The sequence below is a fragment of the Pseudopipra pipra genome, chromosome Z (genome assembly GCF_036250125.1).
Source record: "Pseudopipra pipra isolate bDixPip1 chromosome Z, bDixPip1.hap1, whole genome shotgun sequence".
NCBI classification, from domain to species: Eukaryota; Metazoa; Chordata; class Aves; order Passeriformes; family Pipridae; genus Pseudopipra; species Pseudopipra pipra.
Genome location: NC_087581.1, coordinates 18662829 through 18689273, shown reverse-complemented (window position 1 = coordinate 18689273; position 26445 = coordinate 18662829). Strand labels below are relative to the sequence as shown.

The 26445-nt window shown below is 38.0% G+C and overlaps 1 protein-coding gene across 5 annotated transcripts in view; it reads left to right on the top strand.

Moving 5' to 3' along the window:
- ADAMTS6 (ADAM metallopeptidase with thrombospondin type 1 motif 6) overlaps positions 1 to 12090 on the top strand; it is a 146756-nt gene extending 134666 nt beyond the window's left edge. For all 5 annotated transcript variants that reach the window (XM_064642755.1, XM_064642753.1, XM_064642754.1 and 2 more), the window contains exons 23-25: positions 1229 to 1405; positions 2551 to 2707; positions 8657 to 12090. In XM_064642755.1, coding sequence (XP_064498825.1) covers positions 1229 to 1405; positions 2551 to 2707; positions 8657 to 8766 — 444 coding nt within the window. In that variant the 3' untranslated portion in view covers positions 8767 to 12090. The remainder of the gene's footprint in view (positions 1 to 1228; positions 1406 to 2550; positions 2708 to 8656) is intronic.
- Positions 12091 to 26445: the final 14355 nt, after the last annotated feature.

Sequence of the window (26445 nt, the reverse complement as noted above, 5' to 3'; positions counted from 1 at the left end):
CATAATACTGTGGAACTGTTTAAAAATTTCTGTAGGTTAGTCAAAGGTGCTTCAGGATTAGGCATACAACAGTGAAGTTTGCATCACTCAAGTAATTTTTTTTGAAAATTGATTTTGGGGGTGTTTCTTTTTTCCCCATATATATACTGACTTGTTTTAGATGTGTGGTATGCGACCTCTTGAACATTGCTCCAGTGCCACATAGTATTATTTCCCATATAATGTTTTGTCTTTACATATTAAAGGCATATTGAAAGGCTTAGTGTAATCTGTATGTAAAATTTATTCTATCAGAAATTGATTCCGGTCCAAATATTGCAGATGTGCTTATGGGATAAAGCTTAACATGCCAGTAGGGAATTCTAAAACTGTGCTTGCAATGTCTCCTATTAAAGAGGGACTGATTTGGGGAAGGTCTTGAGTTTTAATTTTGTTAGCACTTGTCTCTACCCCATTCTGCAGCTGTGCTACTGTACATGACACTTAATGGTCAATAGTAAAAAGGAAGATGAATGGCAGGAACACCAATATGAAGGAAGATGAGGGAAAACGGAGATCATCAGGCCTGCTTATGATTTATTATCTGCTTGCTGTTAGAACAGCACAAGATAAAATGAGGAAAAACAAAAACTGTGAAAACAGAATTAAAATTTAAATGGGAAAGGAGAGGAAAGCATGCATGGTGGGAGAGAGTACAATATTTTTGTATATCTGAATAATCTGGTTTCTGTGGAGTCAAGTAAAACATTTATCTTCCCTTATGTATATTTAGGAAAAATGTGTTCATTGTGAGTGAGGTGGATAAAGGCTGTACTAAGGTTATATTGAGAACAGAGAGTATTAATTTCTGAAATGCACACTCAGGTTTGTTTCATAGTAGTGTTACATGTGGTAGATCTTTCTACTTGGCTGCAGTGTTTTTCTTAAGCCTAACATAAAGGCTCATGTATATAAAAGTAAATAGTAACACCATAGCCTAAATATAAATGGAGAAGGAAATCTACTTAGAAAATTAAAACTTAGAAAAGCTTGTACGTAATAAAGGAATCATCTGTCAGCTTGTTTGTCTTTCCAAATATTTAAAAATTATTATTATTATCATATGATGATTATAGTTTAGTTATAATATCATAAATATATTTCACTGTTTTACATAATACCATTTCTGACAGTTTTATTGGCTTTTTACTGGGACTCTAATTATTTATTTGTATCAATATTTTTTCAGTGCACACCAAAGTGTGGCCCGGGATTCAAACACCGAATTGTTCTGTGCAAAAGCAGTGATCTTTTAAAAACCTTTCCAGCCGCGCAATGCCAAGATGAAAACAAACCGCCAGTGCGCATCCGCTGTAGTTTAGGCCGATGTCCTCCTCCTCGCTGGGTCACTGGAGACTGGGGACAGGTGAGATAGTCCATACCAGTCTTCGCTGCTGTTAGTCTCCTACTTTAGCACCTTTTAGAATACGATATTGCTGGAAATAGATAAATGACAGTTCCCATGACTGAAACAAAAACTTATCCCCTGTCTGTGTCAGATTGAAATGTGATTCTTTATGATGGTTGTCTGCCAAACTATAAGGGATTTGCTGAGAACAATCTAGTTTGTACTGGGTGGGTTTCTTTAAAAAAATTTAATAGTCCTCCCTACGTTTTTTGGAAGGGTAATTTGGGATACAACAATGTAGCATTTTTTAGTATTTTTAAATTGCCCTTAACTTCCATGAGAAACATGATGGAAATACAAAGCCAATTCCTATTTTAGTAACATATCTATATCTGTCTCTGAAAAAAACCCGCTTTGAAATCAATAGAATTTTACATAAGATACATTGAATTACCATACAGGAAGCTAAACAGTTACAGGACAGGCTGAATAGTGCTGCCATTGTGCAGTGTTTCTAAATATGATTTACTAAGTTTCCTTCTTTCTTTATGTTTTCGCATCTCAATTGTGATCAGTGGCCTGTTTCTAGAATAATAAGTCAGTGATTCAGTTTCTGTTTGCTGGGTAATTTGCTACTTATGAAAATAAAACACTTCGGCTTAACTAACCAGGGAACAATCATTTGTGATATTACAGTCTAGTCGACTTTTCTTTTATGGTACTTGTTCAGATGCACATTTATGTTAAGGTGATATTGTACTAAAATTGTAGCTGTTTAGTTATGGAAATTAAAACTGTTTTGGAACAGCAAAGTATTTTTGTTCGAAAGTCACTTTACTTTTTCCTTATGAAAAGGTTCTCTAACAGATTTGAATTCTTGTTCTTTTTGATTTTTCTTCTTTATTCTAAAGCGATTATGTCTCTCTTAAAAAAATTCATTTAAACTCAGAATTATATACGAAATAGTGTGAATTATATTCTTATACCTCAAATCTGAACTTTTCAGGGAGTCAACATGGCATTGCATTTTCTTTTCCTTGAAAGACAAATGCTCTCATGTGCTATCAAAAATAAAAATTCTAAACCATTTAATGAAAATTATATTCTCTATATTTAAAAATTGGATCCAAGTTTCTGAATTTTTTGTCTTTCTTGCTTTTTAGTGTTCTGCACAGTGTGGTCTTGGGCAACAGATGAGAACAGTACAGTGCCTCTCATACACTGGTCAAGCATCCAGTGAGTGTCCAGATACTCTTAGACCTCCATCAATGCAGCAGTGTGAAAGTAAATGTGATAGTACTCCCATTTCCAACACAGAAGGTAAGTTTGCCATCTTAATATAATTTATTCTGAAAAGAATAAAGCAACATGGTCAGAATGACTGCATTTAATTATTAGTAAAAATCTATATGATATCATCTCTCAGCAAATTACTTTTTTTACAATTATTTTCTGATTAGTCATTGTAGTTCAGTGGTAAAGTCAATGGAAACCTAAATACAGGTTCTTTGTTTAAAAAAATACCCTTAAAATATATGTCATGAACAAAATACTATTGTTTGTGCCATTGGTTTTCTAGTCTATTGTTTCAGTGGAAATGTTCATAATAGCAGTGGGAGCATGACATACCTTTTATCCACTGACCTTCTACCTGATATATCAGTGTTAAACACAACACTGTGGTGGAAAAAATAGTAAATACTGTATTCATTTGAAGACTGGAACCATAGATTTAATTTGTTTTTTAAAGGCAGGTTTGTCCTACAGTCTACCTGGGTTTGGTGGTCATTCAATGCCTACTGTATTCAACTGTGTCCATGCCATAGATTCAGAATTGTCATAAAAGTCTGTCAGCTAGACATGTGTGTGGTGAAATGGTAGCACACTAAAATCTTCCCAGAAATACACTGATGGTTCAATGTATGAGCACTGTAATTTACTGCTTAGAAGTTTTAATTTAAAATAGAGGCTTATCATCCCATGTTGTCATTTGAAAACATTTTCATAATACAATTTTTGTGTGCTGTTCTAATTCCCATTATTTATATTATTTCTATAATTTCTGTTATTATTAATTATAATATTAATATTTCTATTAATAGTCCTATTATTTCTATTAATTCCTATTGTTCCTTTTATTTCATTGTTTAGTGTTCTCAAGTGTCATGGTTTGAGAGCCCCAAAATCCAATTCCCTAGTCCAAGCCCCCTCCCACATCTCAACCCAATGTGAAATGGTTTTTCCAGACACTACACGAGACTCAAAATGGGGGAAAGGGATTATATATTACAATGACTGTACAAATAAATACTACAATACATTATATACAATCTTAGCTATCTCTACCATGACATAAAAGTATTTACAATGGATCAAATCTCTTCTCCCTTCCAAATAAAAGTCTGGGAAAGGAAAGATCCTTTCCAGTCTCAGAGCACCAATGTCTCTAAGGCAGCAGGTTCTCTCTGTCTCTCTCTTACATGCAGCAGCTGTAGTTGGATCTCTGCCAGTACACACGAGGGGGTATCCAAGCCCCTCGGCCCATCGTCTCCAAGTGAGGGTCTTCTCTTCCGTGGGCTGCGTAGCAGGGACAAAACTCGCTTCACCACGTCATATCATGGGGTGTAAGACCCCCATGAGGGTCCCTTCCTCAGGGGATTCACCCCTGAATCAGATCATCTTGGGAAGCTTCCAGTTGAAGGCCTCTACCTCAAGAGTTCTGTCAGAGCTTCTGTGCTCTGATCTCAGGCTGCTAGCTTAGGTTGGCAGCAGCGGCGAGGAGGGCCAAGGTCACCCCCTCCACATTCCTTCTCAGAGCTTTTCAGCTCCTTTCTGCAGTGCTGTAGCACTCTAAGACTCTTTCAAGTAAGAGTTCATCATCCTCCTCCTTTATAGGAGGGGTCTCCAAGGAGTTTGGGGTCTTTGGTTCAGTTCTTACCCAAAACTCTGTTTCTGTAGAGCTTATGCTCTCTCTGCTGCTGGCTCTCTTTTCTCTCGAACCACTTTGTGTCTTCCTTGGCTGCATGCTGTTTGATGTTTCTTCAGTTCTTATCTGTTGGCTCTCTGTCACTGTCCTCTGTCCGCTGCTGCCTCTGCCGCTGCTCCGTCTGCCCACTCATGGTGGAGAAAACTCCTTTAGCTTTCTAGCTACAGGCACTTAGCCCAGTTTAACACTGTTCCAAGTCCCTGCAGCCCCCAGCTGGGGCTGGGGGGACCAGAGCCCCCCAGAGGGGCTCCTGCCCCTTCTCCTCATGGCCTCAGAACATGGCCACCTCTCCTACACCTACAACTACCTTCTCTTCCGTTCTGCTTGTGATATGTTTATATTTTGCAAAAGCACTCATTGGGTAAAAACCTCAAGGGTCACCACCCCCTGGGGTTTTACCATTTTATAACTTCGGGGGGAAAACTGTTTCCCCCCACCACATCAAGTAATTTTTAAGTGGTAATTATCAGTCTAGGAAACATTGTACCCTTTAAAGCTCAAAGGCTACATGATATTTACTTTACAAACACAGATGTTGACTTTCGTCCAAAGTAAGGAAGGTAGTAAATTACTTATTAAGTGGGCATGAATCAGTCCCAGTCTTCTTTTAATTTCAAGATGACAAGGTCATATTTTTATTTGTGGTAATTATGCTAGTAATTCTTCAGCATTTTCAGGAAAATATGCTAATCTCTTATAGAAGAATGCAATCAGGGGGTTTCTGTGTGTGATCTCTGTACACTGGGTGGCCGTGAACTTCTTTACAGTAGAACTGTACAGGCTAACTATGAACAGTAAGTCTGTTGGCAGTAGTGGTTTTTAGGGATCTATACCTTCACTGGAAAATTCTTGAGATCTTCAAATAGAAAATGTTGAAAATCACTTACACAGTATTTCAGATGGATGTCAGCTCTCTGGCCTGTACTCTGAGAGAGCCAGGAGCAAGCCAACTCCTTACTGACAGCCATCCAGGCTTGTTAGCGTGGTTAGGAAGAATCTGAGGGAAAAAGATTGTGACCTGGCTATCAGTATTTGGGTTTGAAGGAAGGAGTCAGGTCTCCCAAAGAGAGGCTTTGTCTGCTCAGGAGTGCATGTGTGTACAAACCATACCTGCCCACACATGGGGACTTTGTCTACACGCCACCTCATAACGCTGCCTTGTGCTTTGGGCTCCATTGTGGGGCAAAGGCAACTTCAGCAAAAGCTCATTGGTTTGCAGCAGGGTCAGGTTAGCTGAGTGGGTTTGCTTCCTGTTTCAAACCCCAGCAAACCTGATTCCCTTTGCTTCCAAACTCTGGTGCAGCCTATGGAACCCATTCAGCAATTTCTGAACAATTTAGTTTTGCTAACCAGAGTTAAAAACATGAGGGTTTTTTGGAAGCTTGAGCCACTATGCAGTATAATGATCATGTTGGTAAAGTTTGGACAAATTTTCTTGGGGAAAGTAATGGATTGTTTGCATAAAAAAAGATTAAAAATTTTAGGGGTACTGGAATACTAAAAGAAAGTTACAATGTATCTTGTCATGTTTTATATGTACTTTAGCTCTTTGTTTTTCCAAAACTTTTCATTGGTGATTTAGGATATTGTAGATATGGTTTTGATGGGCTGCCGCTGATGAGGGTAACATTGCATTTGCTGATGAAATTGAACTACAAGCAGCACCTACAACACCATTTGATATGTATTCAGAATTATTTTATTCTCTTAAGTACATATATATCTGCTGAATCTAAACTGCTAAGGCCCATCTAAAAGTTCACCTGAAGAACTATCTTGTCTTTTTTTATGTCATTTCAGTTTTCCTTATACACCTTTGCAGTTTCTTTCACTGGAGGCAAAGTGACATTCTGTGATTTTCTTACTGTAAAATGATAGATAACATCATAATATTGTCTGATCTAGCCACAAACTTCAGGAAGGGAGAGTTTAATACATGTAGCTTACTGAAACTTGTTAACAGTAGTTACTAGGAGCAAAAAGGGCTCTGCTAAACCTCTTCCATTCAACCACAGTCCTATGAAGAACAGGCTACTTCTTCAACCACCATATCTATTTCAAAACTGATTTTTAAAACAGAAGTTGTGGGCAACATACAGAATGTTGTCTCATTGCTGTCCAAACAGCATTAGCTGAACCAGTTCAGTTTTACTCAAGAGGAAGGATAACTTAAAGGAACATGAAAAAGGATAATTTCAAATCCTACTTTTAGCAAAAGTGGAGTTAGTGGCTTTACTTGTGTTTGACTAAATACAATGTGTAGGAGGGTTATTTTTGGGAGTGAACTTCTTAAGTCTTGTCAAGATCAAGTGCACCTTTTTACTCTTCGTTTGTAGTTTGCCATCTGTCTCTCCTATATTCATAGTCTTCACAAACATGAGGAACTGAAATATTTCTGGAAGAGACTTGATCTTTTTTGTGAAGACTTTTTGAAATTCAAACACAGTGACCATGTGTGGTAGAGAAATATGTCTGTTTCAACCAGCTACCCCCAGTATCTTTCCTTTTGGCATTCAATTATGTTTCCAAATTAAGAATTAAAAAAATAGAAAAGCAGTATGTAAAATGTTGAGTAGGTGGAGTAAGAAAATTGCAAGTGCTGTATCTGTGTTAATGAAATGAAAGTTTAAATAATTTCCTGACCTCTACTTGCTTAGCTAAAAACACGCATATTGGAATTATCAGAAATGCCATTCAGAATAGACCCATAAGTTCAGCCTCATGAATACTTTCCTAGGTTCAAATACTAAATATTCTCATTTGCACTCAACTTGCTACTACAGTATGCTTGCAGATGTCAACACACTGTCCATAACTACCTGTCCCAGAGTAAAAATAATGTGATAGGAGATTAGGATTGTACATGCCAATTGTGTTTGTTTCAGTACTGCTTTTTTCCTTTTTTTACTTGTTTGGTGTGTCTGTTGTCTCTTTAATATTTGGTTTACAGAAGGAGTCATGCCTTGAACAACAGTATTGTATCTTCCTCCAGTCATCACTTCTAGTTATCAAATCAATACAAAATGTAATAATGGTCGAAGTACTAAATATTTGTTCATTACCTTTAGATTCACTTTTTATTTGTAACTATTGTAATTTGAGAAAGATTATGGAAAGAGTCCAGTATCAAATGCAACCTTAAAAGAGTAAAAATTTACAGCATTCTCTTCAGACAAATAATTTTCTGATAAATGAATCTAATTTCATTCTTTCCAACACTTAATTTATTTAATTCAACCTTAGAGGTTTTACTTTTTCTCCATATACATCTCTTCCAAATTCCTATGTTTGAAGCAAAGCTCCGTGACAAAGTCCCATTTTTAATGTGTTTGGAAGGCACTGTGCAAATGCTTTAAACTAAAAATCTGTCACAATATTCACTTTAGTGAAGAGGAAATCTGCAGAGGCAGCATTTGAGCTGTAGAACCTGTGTACCCCTGAACTCTCATATGGAGATCCATATCCATTGCATCAGGATGAGAACTGAGCAAGGAATAAACTTTTCCATTCCCTGCAGTGCTCCTGTAATGTACCCCCAAAGTCACTTTAGATACATTCCACAGAAGGGGATGCAAAGGAAGGAAACCTTCCTTTGTGACTTGATCTCTGTTCTCCCTTCCTAGGAGAGTTACCTGCTGGTATGACATAGGCTGCTGAGGCAGTAAGCCCAGCATATATGGAAAACACAACTTTGCAAAAAGCTTTTACGTGTCTGTTATAGGCATAAAAATGCCTTTCCCTCAGACATAAAAGAAATCGTAGATGTGTGGAACCAAGCGTGAAGTATAATCCACCATTCAGTTTGGTCACTGAACACGCACTGTTGGTGCCATTATTCATAATGCTTGTTGTTTTCTCCATCCCTATTATCTGCAGTGCACATTCTGTTTCAAGGATTCTTACAAATGCAGAGCCATGGTTCCAGATAGTGTGAATAATTTCGGACTTTGGATAAGCTCTCATGGATGGATAGAATAACTCCTGAGAATGAAGCTATAAAAGTATTTTAAAAAAATTATGTTTCCTAGCTGTCTGAAGTGTTCAGTTATCTGAATAAATGGTAATTCTTCCAAGGCAAAGAGGGCACACTCCTAAATGTCTGAAGGCCCTGCGGATATTTTTATGGCTTTTTAAAATATATTGTATGCACTAGACTGGACTAGAAAGTGTAATTATAAAGAAAGCAAGAAGGATGGATAAAGTAGCATGTTAAATGTCAAATTCTCTTGGTACTTTAGTTTTTATTTCTGATTTTTTCTCTCTTCAATGTTCTTTATTATTAGAGTGCAAAGATGTGAACAAAGTGGCATATTGCCCATTGGTGCTGAAGTTCAAGTTCTGCAGTCGAGCATACTTCAGACAGATGTGCTGCAAGACCTGCCAAGGACACTGACCCACTGAAAGCACGAGAATGTGCCTTATTATTACCATTGTGGAAATGTTCATCGAAGAGAGCCACACAGCGGAATGAGATTGATGTCCTTGCAAATGCATTACCCTGTGGAAAACATAACCACTGGTCAGCCCCAGCTGACAGGATTTCAATATTATTTTAACTTCTGTGAAGTGGGATTTATTAATCCAAAGTGCTGGACACAGTATAATGAGGGGATGCCAAATTAAAAAAATGCACACAACACATATAGAATAGCTTACTGTGGAACATTTGTGTTCCTTTGACTAAATCCAATAGTCTGTTTACCTCCTTGGACCATTAAATAATTTTTATTATGGACTTAGCAATGACACTGAAACCATTTCTATTTAAAACTGTTTAGGATGTAGTTCTTATGACTTGGTCTACTATGGAAGTAAAGAAGAATCAAAAAAATGTTAAATCATAGCTTAAAAATGTTAACTACTTTATCTCTCGACATGACACCACAATTTAAATTATAAAAGGAGCATGGAAATGTTATTTAAGGAGAAGAAATTTTTTAGAAAAAGAATTATTTTTCCTTCATTCCACCTAATTCCCTATGGAGTAATCTGTATTTCCTGAACACTGCTGTGAGCCTTATATAAAGCTACACTAAATAGAACAACCATGAGGGACTTAGTTTTAAGAGATGCAATAGTTATTGCAGTGGTGCACGAAATACAAGTGTGCTATGAAACAAAATGAAATCTGCATTGTAGGATTATAGCCATTTTACCATTGTCCAAGTGAAACTGAGATTTCCACTGAAAGGGAACATATTTCAATGTCATGGAGGAGGCAGACTCCAACAGAGATGAAGACTTTGTTGCCAGCTCCTTCACTACTACCACACAGGTTGCTTAGAACTTACACTTCCGACTCCAGCTCACTTTTGTTTAGAACACCAGCCACAAAGAAGAGACAACTTTGTGGGTATCTAGATCTGGTTACTTTTGATTCTCCAAAACTAAGGAATTTGAATGCAAAAGATAAGCCTACTGTGTAATAGCAACAATCCTTTGCACAACTGAATGTATTCCAGATGTTCCCTTTTTTGATACCGTAGCAGAGGTATTGTGTATAAAAAAAAAAAAAAAAAAGGGAGTGTTCTGTTCAGGAGACCACATCTGAGTGGGCAAGGATTACAACCAAAGAATAAATGACTCATGGAGGAATCGAGATTCTGTTCAAGTGAGAAGTCAGAAGTGTGCTTGAGCCAAGAGGCCTGTTGAACTATCAGGAGTAAGGCACACTGGAAAAGGGGTGGATGGAATGAATCCTGGCCACCTTTACCTAAATGGCCAGGTGCATATTTAAAGTTGGACCATATTTAAAGCAGGGGGCAGCTTTCAGCATGAAATTGGAACAAACTCATGCCTCTGGATGAGAGGCTAGATGCCTTAACTATTCACTACCGTACTCCACTTATTTCATATTACCATATTGTTAATATTCACCAAATACTTGCATTTTTAAAAGTTAAACCAAACTACTTAGGCAAGTCACAATCAGGAATCTGGCATAAAGAAGTTAATTGTCATGCTCCTCTTCCCTTTCACTTTTCAGTAACAGACTCAACAAGGAGATAAGGAAAGTAGATACTTGTTTATATTAATATATTGTACTTGAACACTTGCATTTTACAGCAGGTACTTGATGAATGTGCTTTTGTGTCCAACTATGCCTCCTTTGTTGTAATGCAATTAAAATTATGTGAACAATAATGTGTTACAAATTCTAACTCAAATAGCACTTTTTTAAAGAAAAGTAATCTTTTCAGTGAAAAATAATTTCAAAATATGAGATTGAAGTGTACCAATGTATTTTACCAATAACAAGCCAAATATATTGCACACTATTTACTAATGTGAATTAACATGGAACAATAGATATTTTAACAGGATTCATACTATGAAATCCCCCCAGCATATTGACAATCTGTCCGTGGGGTTTTGTGTAGCCCATGTACTCATGACCATCAAATTCCTGTCATCTGCTACCTCTTGCCAGTATTTCCACTTTCATACACTTGTGACCAGTGGAATTAATTTACAGTTGGCTTATGTGTATTTACATGTGCTTATTATCTGTTGCTCTCATCAGCATGTAAACAACTTCTGTTAAAACTGACACCGGTAGATAAAAAAATCCCAGTCTTTGGGAGTTGCACATAGGGAGTAGGGGCAGTATGCAGTCCTTCTCTGTTAAGTGAAGTGACTTTCTATATCCTTTTGACAAAACACCTTGGTGCTAGCATGCCCTGGCTAGATCAGAAATATGATGAAAGGATAAGGGGTTTGTTATGGCATTCCCTGAGCAAGAGGCCTCTTTGTATCAGGGCCTAGTTTTCTCTAGGGCATCATTTTGTTTATCAGCTAATGTGTCTTTTCAGCTAACAAGAAAAGGGTGTTCTGTGTATTTAAAGAAACCTTTTCCTCTTTTACCTCACTTAGGACATTAAAGTTATAAGGAGTATTTCCAAAGACACATTTTGCTCTCTTACTGGTGCTAGAACACCAGGGATTCCGATGTTTACTCTGCAATGTAACAGCACTGAGATTGGAATTTAAAGAACTCCCTGGAGCAACATTGAATTGTATTGTTAAAGGGAACAAAATACAGAATGTATGTGGATTTACAAACTAAGCAACACTTTAGATTCAGACTAAAATATCAAACCTAATTCAGAGAAAAATAATTGGTTTCCACAGCACAGTTCATTGCTGCTGCTACACTGTAGCCATCTATGTAATCTAAGCTAAATATTCCTTAATAGTGAGAAAAGGACTATTTGTGCAGGCTATAAATATGACAGGCCTATAATCAAATAGTAGAATACAAAATGCAGAAACGAATCTGGTGCCAGTACTTCCACTGAGCAATACTATCAGCTGAAGAAGATCAAAACAGAAAGAAAAATCAAGAGATTAATCCCTCAAGGTGTATACATGCAAAAATAATCCACTTTGTTAGGAACTTTATAATGGGGTGAATGTCACATAGATATCCTTAATAATACTGACTGAAATTACCTTTGTATTATTGTGATTAGTTGCTTATTATTTTATACTCAGTATTAATGTGGTACACTGTTACAATATTATTATTATTTTTGCTTTTGTAAATTATATTCTAATTTATTGTCATGTTTCTTAACACTTGTTCTACATGCATTCTCCTGCTTGTAATGAAAACAAAAATACTGTAACACTTGATGCAGTGAAATTCCACACCAGGCACAGATTTGTTTTTAACATAGATAATTTAGTAAAATAAAACTGCAGCTTTTAAGATTGATACCCATGGTACAGTTGTCTCTTCCCTGATTCACAGTTGCTAGAATTCTGTATGCTTAACGTTTACTTTGTCAATTGCATCAAAATATATATAAGGTGTTTTCTTTCAAGTAACATCTATGTTATGCTAGAATCCTGTCCTTGGCAGCAGCAATATTTGTCATATATAAGGAAATAAGGAAAGTGAAAATTCAGGAACATGGTCATGTACATTATTAGATAATATTTTAGCCTAAGCAGTAATATAGATCAAGAATGAAATTAATGGCAACAAAAATATTCTGTACTACATGGAATTATTTCATTAACAGCCAGTCAATAATAACAATAAATGTCCTTCTTGCATTGAGTTTTTAAGGTTTTATCTGAAGTTTATCTGAAGTCATGATGTTCTTAAATGTAAAGAAGAAAGTGATTTCAGAAAACTTGGTGCATAGGTCACTGTTGCTGAGAGGTATTTCCTTTCTTACTTGGTAGAGTAAAAATAATTTGTTATGGAAATCTCTGATCAAATCCCATGAAATATTTCTTGTTTCTGAGTTAAAATCTAGTTTCTGGTTTAACAAAAATAAGCACTACTGTTATGAGTAAGATGTGAAAGAAAGTACAGAGAGCCTTAAATATTTTTATAAGGTGTTTACTAATTCTGGATATTCTTTTTTATTCTATTTACAAATGAGGATTCACAAAACAATTACTTGTTTTAAAAGTATGGGTATTTCTATCTGTATTTGATCACAAAGTTTTACTGCCCTTCAGATCAGAAGTCAAAGATGGAGTAATTTTCTCTGTAATTGTAATTTCTCTGTTGACTTTCCTCCCATACATTTACACCACAAGTTATAACCCGATAGGTTTCCCATTATTGTTCAGTTTTTAGTATTATTTTTTTCTCCCCAGAGCATTTGTGTTTTGGATTATAATGACAAACTGAGTACACTGAAACAGATGCTATTGTACTTGTCTCTCCTTTTCTCTTCCTTCTGCATTAAAGCTAACATCACCCATGATGACTATAGAATTCCTGGCACACAACATTCCCTTCAGTCTTCTTAAAATGCAGTTTTCCTGCACCCAAACTTCCTTCTGCACCTGAACTTCCTTCTGAAGCCAACCCTGCTGTTATAATTCTCTATTACACTTCTTCAGTTTATTTCTTGAGGAAATGAACACCATTTTTACCTGAGATACTGGCTTTTCCTTTCTCTGATTTCCCTTGCTATACCGCAGAACTGTTCCTTCTTGAGTAAACTCCCTGTTCTATCTAAAGATGCCTGATCTACACTTTTAAGTATCCTCTGTAGAATGCTGAATGGGCCTTGTTTATTTTCATTAATTCTTTATTATTTTTTTATTGTTATAGGAACCAAGATCCAGGAGTCTTCTGGCTTCTCTTCTAGGGAGGTTTACTGCAATAGATTTAGGATGAATCTTGTAAGACTCATCTTGAGTCAGTCAGACATCAATCTAAGAGTCTTGTAGAAGGCCATTACTAAGCTGAGGCTGTCATTCTCCAAGAAGTGACACCCTTCTGGCCATCTTCTCTTCACCACAAACAACAATTAGGTCAAGGGGTGGGTGATTGCTTCTGTGTGGTCCCTCCAGAATTTGTCCTAGACAGAATGGTGTAAGAGCATTTGCATGCACTAATCAGGATGGAATCCCAAACAGATTTGTGAGGGCTTAGTCAGCCACAGTGAACAAGGTTCACTACAGCACTAGTGAGCTGGTTGTTTCCCAATATATTTGGCCTGGATAAAGTGGGAGTTCATGTCCAGTTTAGGAAACTGAGCCACTCAGAATGTGGTATGGTGTACATTTAAGGATACTATATCCCTTAAACTGGCATACAATCTAAGCACCACACATCATTTATTTTCTTCTTTTTCTGCATAAGACTGACATTTGCATTGAGCTGGACAGGCTGCAGGACACAGTTTAGTTCAGAGGTCATATAGCTGCCAGTCAGACAATTACTGAAATCTATCCTGGAAAGGTTATGCGTATGTATTTCTGCATTAAGAGCAGGAAGATGCAATTTCTACAAAAAATAAGGCCTTTTCAGAGAAGACCCAGCAAGATCAGTAAATAAATAATCTCACTTCTTTAGTAATCTTGTTCAGAATAAATTTATCAGATCACAATTTGAGATAGAAAAGGAAGTGTTTTGGAAGCTAGAAGCGAAGGCTCAGCCACCGTGCCAGGCTTCAGGTGCTATGACCACACAGAGCGATCAGATTTGGCCTGGATGATAAGGCATAAGCCGTGAATTTTGGAAACTTGATTTCTTAATCTACATCAAAATCAGTATATTTGTTTATTCTCCATTTATTCTTCTCCCCACCTTGACATCAAAGTCTACAAATGTACACTCTCTTGCAGTGTTTATAATATAACAAAATTATCCCTCATATTGTTTGAAAACCCTTCTCACAGTATGATTATCTTTTGCAATGAAGGTCAGTCTCCTGTGTAGAATCTACCTCCGCCTGTGCTGACTAATGCTTCTGAGTAATGCTCTATCTGCAAGTTTAGTGTGAGGTAACAGTTCTGGACATACGGAATGTCTTCTGGTTATATCTCTATGAAAAAACCACAGACCTAAAGTTAACTGGAATTTCAGGAGGCAAACTTCAGTTGAAAATGCATTTTAAGTTATTATTGCTATGCTTTATAAAACAAATAATTTTACAGAAGTGCAGTGCACTTGGTAGGGTCACTGCCTCCTAACATTTCTGAATACTGATCAGAAATAGGAGCAGGACAACATGCACACCTGACAATGTGTGGTTGAAAAGTTTGCAGTCCATTTGCAGAACATTCTTTCATCCCTCAGAATCTGCTCCTCAGAATCTACACATTGGGACAGGATTTCTCTTTTCTCCATCTTCTCCTCCCCCGTGGGTGGCTGCTTCTCCTCTTTCTCACTGCTTTCACATATCTGGGGATCTCATATTTGGTGTACGCTACTGCTGTCTTTGATCAGACACTTTAATGTGAATCTTTAATGAGAATTTTACATCTGTAACTTAATGTTGTATTTTAAAAATGTTAACTTTAGGCTAGTTTCATGAATTATTTTTTGAAGTGTAAAAACAAATATAAAATCTAAATAAGAATTAAAACAAATGCTGGAAATGCTTTTTTTTTTTCCAAATAATATACTAAGTAAAGATAATTTTTAACATTTTTTCTACTACCATAATTACAGACCTGCTCAGATATTTTTTCCTATTGTGAAAAATACTGAGATAGGAAAGCATATAAACAGAAGGGACTGAGCCTCTCTTTTGGCTCAGAATCTCTCTTAGACTTTCACATTTAGCCTTTGCTGTTGAAATGCACTATCAAAACAAGACCCTCTGCAGCAAAAAGGAATCTCAATCATCTCATTTGGCATTTCTGGCTCGGTTTCATTTGAAGTTTATTTACCTAAGATAAGGTTACATTGTTGAAACCGTCCTGTCAATTAGCAGATAACATTTGACTTCAGATGTATTATTCTTCGCAAGCATTTTGTCAAGGATACGGCTGGTAAGTGATTTTCTAGAGAGGAGGGGAAGTCTGATGGCTGTAATTACATGTATCAATAAGTTGCTCGGAGGCCTTGTGAAACAGAGTGCTGAACAATGTATTTAATTAAAAGGGGAAAGGATATTAAGCTGCATTTTGTACCAGCTGCAAAAAGACAGTAAAAGGGGAGACTATTCCATTTCAGTTTTCAGTGAGGTTTAAGAAGCTGGCTCAGTACTAGTTGCTCACTGCAATTCGTGGTAAGATGTTGTAAAGCTAAGGATGGATGTCCTGATTTCTGTTTCCACGGGGTTGGATTTGGGAGTTTTTTTAACTTTCTTGTCCTGATCAGCCCAAGAAAGGTTTCAAGAATAAAGACAAATGTCTTTCTGTAAAGCATCTCCCCCAGATTTGTGAAGTTGCAACACAGTTTTTGCCACTTCTTGCAGTTGTGATGATCACAAATTTTAATGAAATAAAAGCTAAGAATGGCGTGTTTCGGGCCTCTGGATGTGTCCCCTCACTCCCTTTCTGCTCTAGTGGGAAAACTGCCATGTGGCCTGTCTGTCCTCAGTATGAGCAAAACAGGTTTCTAGTGCCATTGGGCTTGCTGGCTGCTCATCTGCACTCCCAGGCTGAGTGCAGACGCTTAGTAAAATATGTGGATGTGGCTTCAGACATTGCAGGTCCCTTGGACCGGCACCACGTAAAGTTGTTTTTGGTGGGATGTGGACTTTCTGTCGTCTGTCTTGCATGCTGGGGACAGGGTGCACTCCACGGACATGCCCTTCCCAGAGCATCTTCCAGATTTAGCCTTCCTACAGCAGCAGGTGTCCTTCAGCCCTTTGTGGGGGCTCAACTGTGGCCTGTGGCAGCTCAGGGCTGCAGCCAGGATGGTGTTGGAATGGGCAGGCCTGCCATGGGGTCTGGCTGGGGCTGGACAAGCCCTGGTCACTTGTCTGTGGTGGGGAGAGCTGCTGAGCTCCAAGCTGTGATGGGTCTCCTCTGCAAGCAGCTGGAACCCAAGAGGAGGCTGAGGGCTGGGCACAGGTCAGCCTTGCTCCAGGAAACCCTGGGTCTGAGGAGTGCTCCGGTAAGGAGCGCCTGTTGCCCTTCCTGGCTGCTTGGGCTGGGCTGAGCAGCAGCCACTGCCCAACCTCCAGCTCACTAAAGCTGGAGAAGTGAAGGGGCTGCTGCAGCTCCAAAGGAAGAAGACCCTGAATGAGAGCAAGAGAGCTTAAGCTAAGGTGGAAGACCAACAACAGTGGGTCTGGGGGAGCTATGCTGGGGCCACCCGGCTGGGAAAGCTGTGGAGGTGCCAGGGAGTAGGGAAGGAGAGTGAGGCCATGAGATGGAGTAGTGGAGGTGGAGTGTGCCTGAGGCGCTGAGGAAATCTCGAGTAGGGAGGGGATCTTGAGGCAAGGGTTGGATAAATTGGTGCAGACCATAGCTTCCAGCCAGAAGTGCCCCTACAGTGGAGAGAAGATGGCTCCTGTGGATAATGGAGTGCAAGAAACTTGTAGAAAATCCTTGACTCAGAGATATCAAAGGGACTTCTTATGCAGAAGCTCAAGTCCTCAGGGTGGAGAGCCCTTGCAGGGACTGCAGAGATAGAGAGACCCTTGGCCAGTTTGATCCCTTCATGGAACACCTGAAGCTAATATATACTATTAAAAAAGGAAGCCACAACTCTCTCAGTGACTTGCAGCAGTGAGCAGAAATTTAGATAACCTGTTTAATGGCCGTGCTCTATTTAGCAGATAAGTTAACTGCAAATGATCACAAAAAGTAGCAGTTGCAAAACTTATGTCCATAAATCTGCCTGCAGCAAAGACAGCTGCATTCTTGAATGCCAGATGCTCACTGGGTCCTGTGTAATTCTGCTGAACTGATGAACAAATGCTTACAGTGTGTGTTGACTCTCAGCTGGTCATCAGGTTAGTGAAGAGCTCCCAAGAGGTATGTTGCTTGTCAACAGTGTGAGACTTTAAGCCTTCAAAACAATAAGTCTTGAATCTCCTTTTATAAATAAAAGAGAGTGGTAACATATTTTGGTAAACTTTGTACTGAAATTTTGATCATTCCTCTGTGGCTTAAGCAACTTGGTTACAAAAGCAGTCACCTTGCATAGGGTGTCCAGTGTTGTGCAATGGAGTCTGGTGGTTACATGTTAAGTGTCAGCTTGGTTTTCCTTGTGTTTTCCTTTGTATGTCATTCAATCATATATGTTTATCTCTGTTTCGGTTCAGTTCATTCTGGTTTTGGAAGTATGGCCTATTCTTACCTGGATACAGTCTATGGAAGTTTGGAAAGGGATGCACATATGAAGAGTAAGCCCTGCTTCTCAAAAATCTTGAACCAAGATTTGGAAAAAAAAATCATACAATTGTCTGTGAAAAATAACCCACCAAACCAAAATCAAACTTCTGAATTACTATTCTCTTATTAGCCTTTTTTTAGCCTTATAGTTTACCTGTTTCACACTTCCCCCACTCTGTACATTGAGGAAAGTCAGAAAATTACTCTCTAAGGGTAAGAGGAAAGGTAGGAACAACTGTATTTATGGCATTGAATAGTCTTTTGGTAGAAAACACAAACACTTTCACACATTATAAAATTACAGGGGCTGGCGGAATAAAAAGCCCATTTTGATTAAGAATAAAATAGTCACTACACTTTTAAGGAAGTGATAGGTATCTTTCTCAGTGAGGGCAACTTTTGTAAAACTTTAGGTTTTCACCCTCATTTTATAAAAATAATGATTTGACTTCATTGGTAACGATGGTATAGAAAAATAAGACCTTCCTCCCCAGAATTGCTGTCGCTTTTCTGTTTTTGAAATTTAATCACGACTAACAAGGGTGACTGTGCTAACAGCTAAACTGTTTGGAATTCTGGATTTTGTTGTTAATAGAACTCAACATTCTTAAAATGGTCCTTAATAAAATATATGGTAGTTTTGCACATAGGGTCAAATACATTATGCTTCCTTTATTTCCTGTGCTACTTCTGTATACCATAATTGATGATGAAATAACAAGCAAATTAATGTCTAAATCTGACCATATTTACTGTGTTTTTTAAAAAAATTAGCTAAGTAAATAGTTTTATTAACTTTCTGATCATTTCTTATGTGGAAGGTGCCACAATGGTCTCTAAGCAGTCTCACATATTAGTCAAGTATCAATAATATTTTCAGAACATTTTTAGCAGGTTAATAGGTCCCATATTTAATAGATCAGAATTAAGCCTTGCAATTCAGTGCTATAACGCACTTTGGATGTTCAGCTGCCCAAGCCTTTTTTCTTGGTTTGGTTTTTCCCCCCCATATACTTGGCATTGTATTGCATTTGCTAAAATTAAAAGAAAAGTGTTATACAGAGGCAGGTCCAGAGAAAAATGCTCCAGATTACCACTTATCAGCCTTGACTATGAAACCAGACTCTTCTTTCTCCAATTCTGGCTTTGCTCAAATTTTTCTTCCAGCTTTTTGGCCAAGCTGAGTACTTTCAGAAGACAGCCTTTTGTACTGCATATGCAGCCTTGATTCACTCTCCAAGTCTGCAACATACAGAATGGGGCAGAGGTCATTAATGAAAAATTGTTCTGTGATCATTAAAGTATGCAACATAGCATCATGGACAGATGAGGGGAGGGAGGGAGTGTTGCAGACTCACAGGGAGTGTCCTGAGGTCCAGGCTTTCCCTGCTGAAATGCTGTTACTTCCCTCAGTTTTAGGAATTGCCACATTCACAGGAAAAGAATGCAGTGGTGTTTAGTCTCTTAGACTGGAATCAACATTTACACAAGGAAATGTTAGACAAGTAAGTAAACAGCTATTTACCCAACATCAGATTAACTCCATAGTTACAACATTAACTTAGATGAACCCCTGAAGGATTTTTTTTCTTTCATCTGGTGAAGACTTTCTTACTTCACATTAAGATTAAGACTCTTGCAAAATCTGTCTTGGATATAAAATGGTACATGTAATACTGAACTCCTGAGGTTTTGTTCAGATTCAGCCCCCTCACTTACTGAAACAAGCACATTCAGAACTAAGTGTGAGGCTTTGCACTTGTGCTTGTGGCTTGTTTACAGCCTCTACCTGACTGAAACTGGAGAACCCTTGGGCAAGGCTCAGACCCCCAACAGTTAGCAGAAATTTTCAATGACAGCCCTGCTGCTGAAATATGTACAAAATGTTACACAAAATGACGCAAGGGGAATATTGGACTGGTGATTTGGGATTTGGTTCTGCTTTGTGTACTGAAACTTATTTTTCATATAGGCAAACTGAAAATTCCAAAAGCATGCACAAACTATTGCTACTTCTTAAGTGAAACTAGACAGAATGGTTGTAAGTAACTTTCTGCATGGTTTGCAGGGAATATTACTAGACTTTGCTTTGAGAAGTATCTTTGTGGAAGGCTGAGCTCCCTTCCCTGTTGGATCTGACCTGTGCATACATAAACAGGTAGCTGAATTAATGTTGCACAAGCAGGTCTTAGATTCATTTCTTTGTTACCCTTGAGTGATTGATTTTGAAAATCATACTACTTTCTCCAAGATGCTTTTTTGGTTCTAAATAGACTGAAATCTTCAGTCTATCAAAGCAAATCCTTTGAAGTAAACAAGTAATTGGCAGCAATAATCAGTTGCTGTTCTCTGTGTGAATCTTGGACATTTTGACAGTGGTTTTCATAGATCTTGTTGTTCATGAGGGAACAGGGAAGTCAAAGATAAGTATTTTCATTAAGATCATTATTTTTTCTTTTAAGCTTTTCGTTTTTCTAACCATTTTCTCCAAAGCAGCTGGATCATTTTCACTGGCATATTAAGTACAGCCTGCTTGTCAGCAGAGCCACTCCTCCCAGATCTCAGATTGCATTACTGTCTTACAGAAAGCTGAAAAACAAATTGTCAAGGTGTGTATCTTTTCCTCCTACAGACAGGGACACAAAATGAAAGCAAGTCTTACCATTAGCTCAAATTCTAGGGAAGGGCTACAGAGGAAAATTCCTAATCTTGTTACTTAATATATTGCAAGCGGGCATTTTTGGGTTTTATGTAGTTAAAAGTTAAGAAAAGTTAAGAAATGCCAGGATTTAAAGTTGCTTACTGCTGAGTGGAGTTTATCATTTGAGGCTCGATGATGTGCTAAATGCAACAGTATGGCTTTTCATTCAGAGCTGGCACATGTCCTGCTGGCTCAGTTTGGGTGGAATTTTCATGTGCCTGCCTGCAAAATGCCATGTAAACAAATGTTATGGGGGGAATTTCCAAGAATGTGTAATGCTAGATGCACAAGAGGATGTTGTGTCAGTGTAATGAGATATGTCCCTTTAGTGGCATATGTCTTCACCCTTGCTCGAGGTATCCAATAGCTTGGTGTTTGAGGAAAAAAAAATGAAAAAAAACATAGGTGAGGTATGGATTCTAAACCTCAAGGCAGATCTAAAGGCACTGCACTCTGGTCTCCCACATCCTGGATGACAGTCTTAATCACAGGGTAGGAGATAATGATGCTATTTCCTTTGTGTCTTGTTTGCGAATACATGTGGACTGAGTGCATATACCCACAAGTGAGAAAAATCAACATCTCTATTCTGCAAATAAGCAATAACTTAGTCCCCCTCTGCTTAATGTGTCTGAAGTGGTACACCTAGGTTTAGGTATGTACCTAAACCTAAACTAGTTTCTTTAGTAACTAGTTGTTTACAGAGATAGATGGGAAAGCTTCGGGAACTAGGTTTTGATGGGTATCTAAATGGATGCAAGCTTCCTTATGAGCTTGATATATTGACTTCCCTTATCCTGATAGTAACCATAAAATACTTCAGGTTTTTTGCCTGAAGATCAGCCTTACAGAATTTTCCTGTGCTTATGTTAATCAAATGAGAAAAAAAATCTGTTTTAATGGTTTGCAAGCTGAATGTTCTTGGGAAACTTATGTTTCATTTAAATAATGTCAGGGATAAACCTGAGGATAAGCATTGTTTTGTATGGTTTTTTACTAAATAGAATATATAGAATATAGTAGCTGGTGGGTTTTTTTGTTTGTTTATTGTTTGGTTCTTTTTGGGGGGGAGGTTTATGGTCTTCCAAGTCTCTCTCAGCTTCTCTCCCCTCTGGTGTAAGCTGCACACTTTGGAAGCTTGGAAAGGAACAATAAGATTTGATGCATGTTTATGCAAAACAATTAATTTAATAGGTGAAGGGGATAATTCTGTAAAAGTGGCACAATTTATAAAGCACAGGATCAGCTTTGGAGTTTCTGAAGCCTCAAGAAATGGAGGATGAGAGTGCACCATATGGGATCAGAGTGTAGGACAGTTTGCACCTGACGTTGCTTTTTCAACCTTTGTACTCTGTGCAATCAATTGCTCAGAAGCCCCTGAGGCTGTCCAAGACGATACCGTCTGACCTGGTAAAATGAAGACTGAAAATTTCAGGTGAAAACAAAAAAAAGAAAAAAAATTGTCTGTTCAGAGAAAGTGTACCAGAACTTGAATTAGTAACTAACTATACTGCGTTGAGTCAAAAAATATCACAGCTCTTGTTTCAGATCTTATTGTATATAATCAGCAAGTGTGCTCCTGATGATTGTGTAGCGCTTATAATGCCAGCTGTGTTAATTTTTTTGTCCAGTCAATGCTTTCAAAGGCCATGAGAAAATGCTATGAATAAAAAGTGGAGAGACAGTCCTTAGGTTCTTAGATTCCAGCAAGGTTGACTGTGTAGTTCTGAATACACAGTTATTAAATGACAGATGATGACTATTCTGAATGGAGCTACAAAGATCTGTCCCTATAAAATACTGGAGATGCTAATGTGGCTATTTTTTGTTTCTCTTCTCACAACTTTTACATTTAAAGATGAGTTGTATTGAACTTTGAGCACTGTCCTGACTTTCCTAATTCAGTGCACTTAATTGTTTTTCCAAGGCTGCTTTTGCTTTTCTGTGGTAAGTGTAGTTCTGCTGATTTTGTGTGTTAATTGGTGTACTACTTCGTATGAAAACTCTTGCTGTGATCTTGGTATGTGATTTTAGTACACAAATACTTTAGGCACTCACAGAATACAAGAAAAATGTAGTACCAGCTTTCAATTTATTGGTGCTTATGTGAGCATTTTTTTGTTTGGCAAATCTCTCTTTGCTTTTGGATTTCCTTTCCTCAGTGGATCCGGCTCTTTTTCATTACTGCTATTGGTCAGGCTGGATGGGGCTTTGATTAACTTGGTCTAGTGGGTGGCATCCCTGTCACAGAATCATAGAACCCTCCTGTCCACAGCAGGAGGGTAAGAACTAGACGACCTCTAAGGTCCTTTCTAACCCAAACCACTTATGGTTCCATGATGTATGTTTCAAGCTTATTTTAATTTTCTGGTGATCAGAAATGTTGTCCATGTGGCAGTTTGAGCTTGGCTCCCTGCCAAGTGCCCAACACCACAACAAAAGCTCTTCTCCCCCCCCTTTCTTAAGAACACAGGGGAAGGAAATCGGAAGGGAAAAAGCTACCAAAAACTCAACACAACCAAAGCAGTATATATATATTTACATATATTACATTTATATACAGTTACAATACTATATATATATAGAAAGAGAATCCCAAACACCCCCAAAAAAGAAGAAGAAGAAAAAAACAAACAAAAACAAAAACAAAAACAAAAAAACCAGATATACACAGTAAAATAAAGAACTAGCAAATGAAATCTCAGTACTTTCCTTGAGAAAACAGAAATGTCTCAGTCCACAAATCACTGAATCTTCCTCTTGAACTCAGGAAGAAGCAGCAGCCTCTCGACAAACCACAGGACCCACATCCCCAAGCTGGAGGAGACACAGAGAGGCTGTTTTCTTCAAGTCCACCAGAAGAGAAAGAGAGCTCAACCCCTTCTCCCATTGTATTTCTATGTTTGCTTATGTAAGGAATAGGATGGAATAATGGGACATAGGTACTTCCTTAGTTTTGACCTGGTTGCCAGGAAGAGGCTTAGACCAAACCATTACAGTCTATAATCAGAGGCTGACATGGTGATTAGAACAGCTAGAAGTGCCACTTAATGAACTAAACATCTCACTGAAACTAAAAATAGTAGTATTTGTTTAATTGTTTCAATGATGAAGTCTGTTGGTCTTTTAACAGCACTTCCCACAGAAACTCTTTCCCCCTTTAGAAGAGATAATTCATGGGACAAACTCTGGACCAGTGTGCACAGGTTTGCTGATAAGAAAATTGAAGGCCTTTGAAGACTGTACATTATTTAAGTATAAAGGCTGTCTTGTAGCTCTGCTTCTTCCCATGACTTTGGCTGTGCATTTCTAAGCTTCATTTTGCTGAAAATGTTCATATTTCTGTTTTGACAAAATATCCTCCATGTACAGTCCTCCAGTTGTATAGTACTTTTCTCTACCTGTAATGTGAAATGGTAGGAGAGAAGACTCCATGTGCCAAATCACATTATGGCAAGAAAATCAGTGTTTTGAGGGGTTTTTTTTGGCAGCTCAAATTTTACACTCAGGACTCTAAGTGCACAAATAGAAAAGTGTAAGTAAGCATTTCTGACCTTCTGATCCTAGAGATTTTTCAGTTTTTGAAGCTATCAAATCTTTATAAACAGAAACTACAGATTAAAAATAAAAACTAATGTCCAGAGTAAATTAACAGCATAATTTAGAGGAATTAATTTGGTATAGTGTTTTGAGGGAGAAAGGGAAGGGGTTATACAAATCCACTTATTGCTTTTTGTTTTTTGACCTTAAACAAATTAATCTCTTTAATGTTTTCCCCTTTTATCTCCCCTTAACCATGCAAATAACTTCAAATTATGGTGTCTGCATTTAAAAAAAGTGCTTATGAAAGGCGCTTCTGAAAGTATCCCTTCAACACTGAGTTGTGAATCATATATCTTTCAGTGGTGGTGTGCTGTTGCTCTGTAATCTCTGAGGATTATTTGTATGTCTTCATTCTTTGTGGCACTTTTGAAATTTCTCTTAAGTGGCCAGATGTGTCCGCCGGGTTATTCAATTAACTTCTGCTTCTGCGAGGTTGCAGCCTGCCACAGCAAACACAGTCATGCTCCACTGACTGATGTAGCTCTCTGCACTTCGTTCTTCATTAGGAAGAACTGCTCTCTTTGAGTAACAATCACACAAATATAGATGTGGGGGAGACTATCTTCTTGCCTCAAACTCAAATAAGTGGCCTTTACTACATGTGCCCTTTTCTAGTATTGGATGATCAATACTAAAGGTAAACATGAGTTTTGCAAATGTGAGTTCCCTATCTTCCCTTTCTCTGAATTATTTGCATATCTCACATCAGTGTCAGACGAATTTTTTGTCTTTCCTAGTGAGCCTTTCCTATGTCCGTGTCTACAAGTCAATGCATTTGTTCCCTGGCTCCTTCCTTCTTCTATTGAATGTGATAAGTGCATCAATTCTTTGTCCAGCCCTTTTCTGTTCTCAGGAAGCTGTCATAAATCTTTTCTATAAGGTTTACAGTTCCCCTTTCTTCCACTGGGGATGTAAGTCATCTGGGTCTAGTGCTTTGTTGGCTTTCAGGATTCTAATTGCCTTCTTATCGGTTTTATGATGAGGATAAATATTTTCAACAATTCACTCCCCCAAGCCTAAGAAAACATGCCTCAGTCCCTAGGATGTTATCTTCTTTCCTTTTGTGTGGACTGTCTAGAAAAAAATGAATTAGACCTGCAGCATATTGACCATCTATCACTAGTTTCCTTCTTTGATCATCTAGTGTTACACATGTAAAATTTCTTTTTGTTTTGAAGGCATGCTTTTCTTTTTCTTTTTTCTTACTTTTTTGCTACCCTTTCTCAGTTGTTTTTCCATTTAGACACTGTCTTATTTAGATGTTATAATTGCTTTGGTTTCATACCATACATCTTATTAATTTCCTCTGTGAGAGGCATGAATTTCTGACGACCTGCTCCTCTTCTCCTTTGCTAATTCTGTTTTTTGCCAGAATTTTATGTTTTGCTGATGCATGGTTTTTGCAAAATAGCACACATAAAGGCAAATCCCACTCATGCAACTAAGTAGGGATCTATACTATTTTACCTGTAGCTATTTCAGTAATTCTAAATATGTATTTCTTTGCAAGTGAGCTATATTCTTAAGTTTTACAATCTCTCTTTATTGATTGCCTAGAACAGTAGGGCTTAACCAAAAAGGCTATTGTTCCTATCACTAGCAAACGAAAAGACAATCTGCTTGTGCGCTGGTTTAAAGGTAAACCAGCAGGGGAAAATGAACTCAACCCAAAAGAGAGATTATAAGTCAGAATAACAATTTAATAAAATAATAAATAAGTACGATTATACAAACAATTGGTTTTAACCCACAAAACCCAAATGTATAACCCAGCACCCTGGGGCATGAACAGAGTGGTGTTCTTTGGGCCCCCTGAGTCCAAAGTAAAGGGAGAGGGGGAAAACCTGTTGGTGAGAGTGCTGTTGCAGTCTGGTCAAGAGTGGTGGTTGCAGTCCAGTCGAGAGTGGTGGTTGCAGTCCAGTTGAGAGCGGTGATCTGCAGTCTTCCTCTGGATCCCACGAGTGGTTAAAAAAGTCCCAAGACTCCAAGATTATATATCCTCCAGTTCAGGCAGGAATGCTCAGTACCTCCCTCAGGGCGGGGGGTTCCTCAATGGGTGTGAGGACAAAAGCAACTCCTATCTCACAGGCCTCTTAACACCCAGTTTATAGCCTGAGGAGTCAGGCTCTATGGGCAGAAGGTGTAAATGGTTCATTGATAACAGTTTCTGGGAAATGGCATGGAAGGCTATAGAATACACAGTTTTGGGTTACACCCATC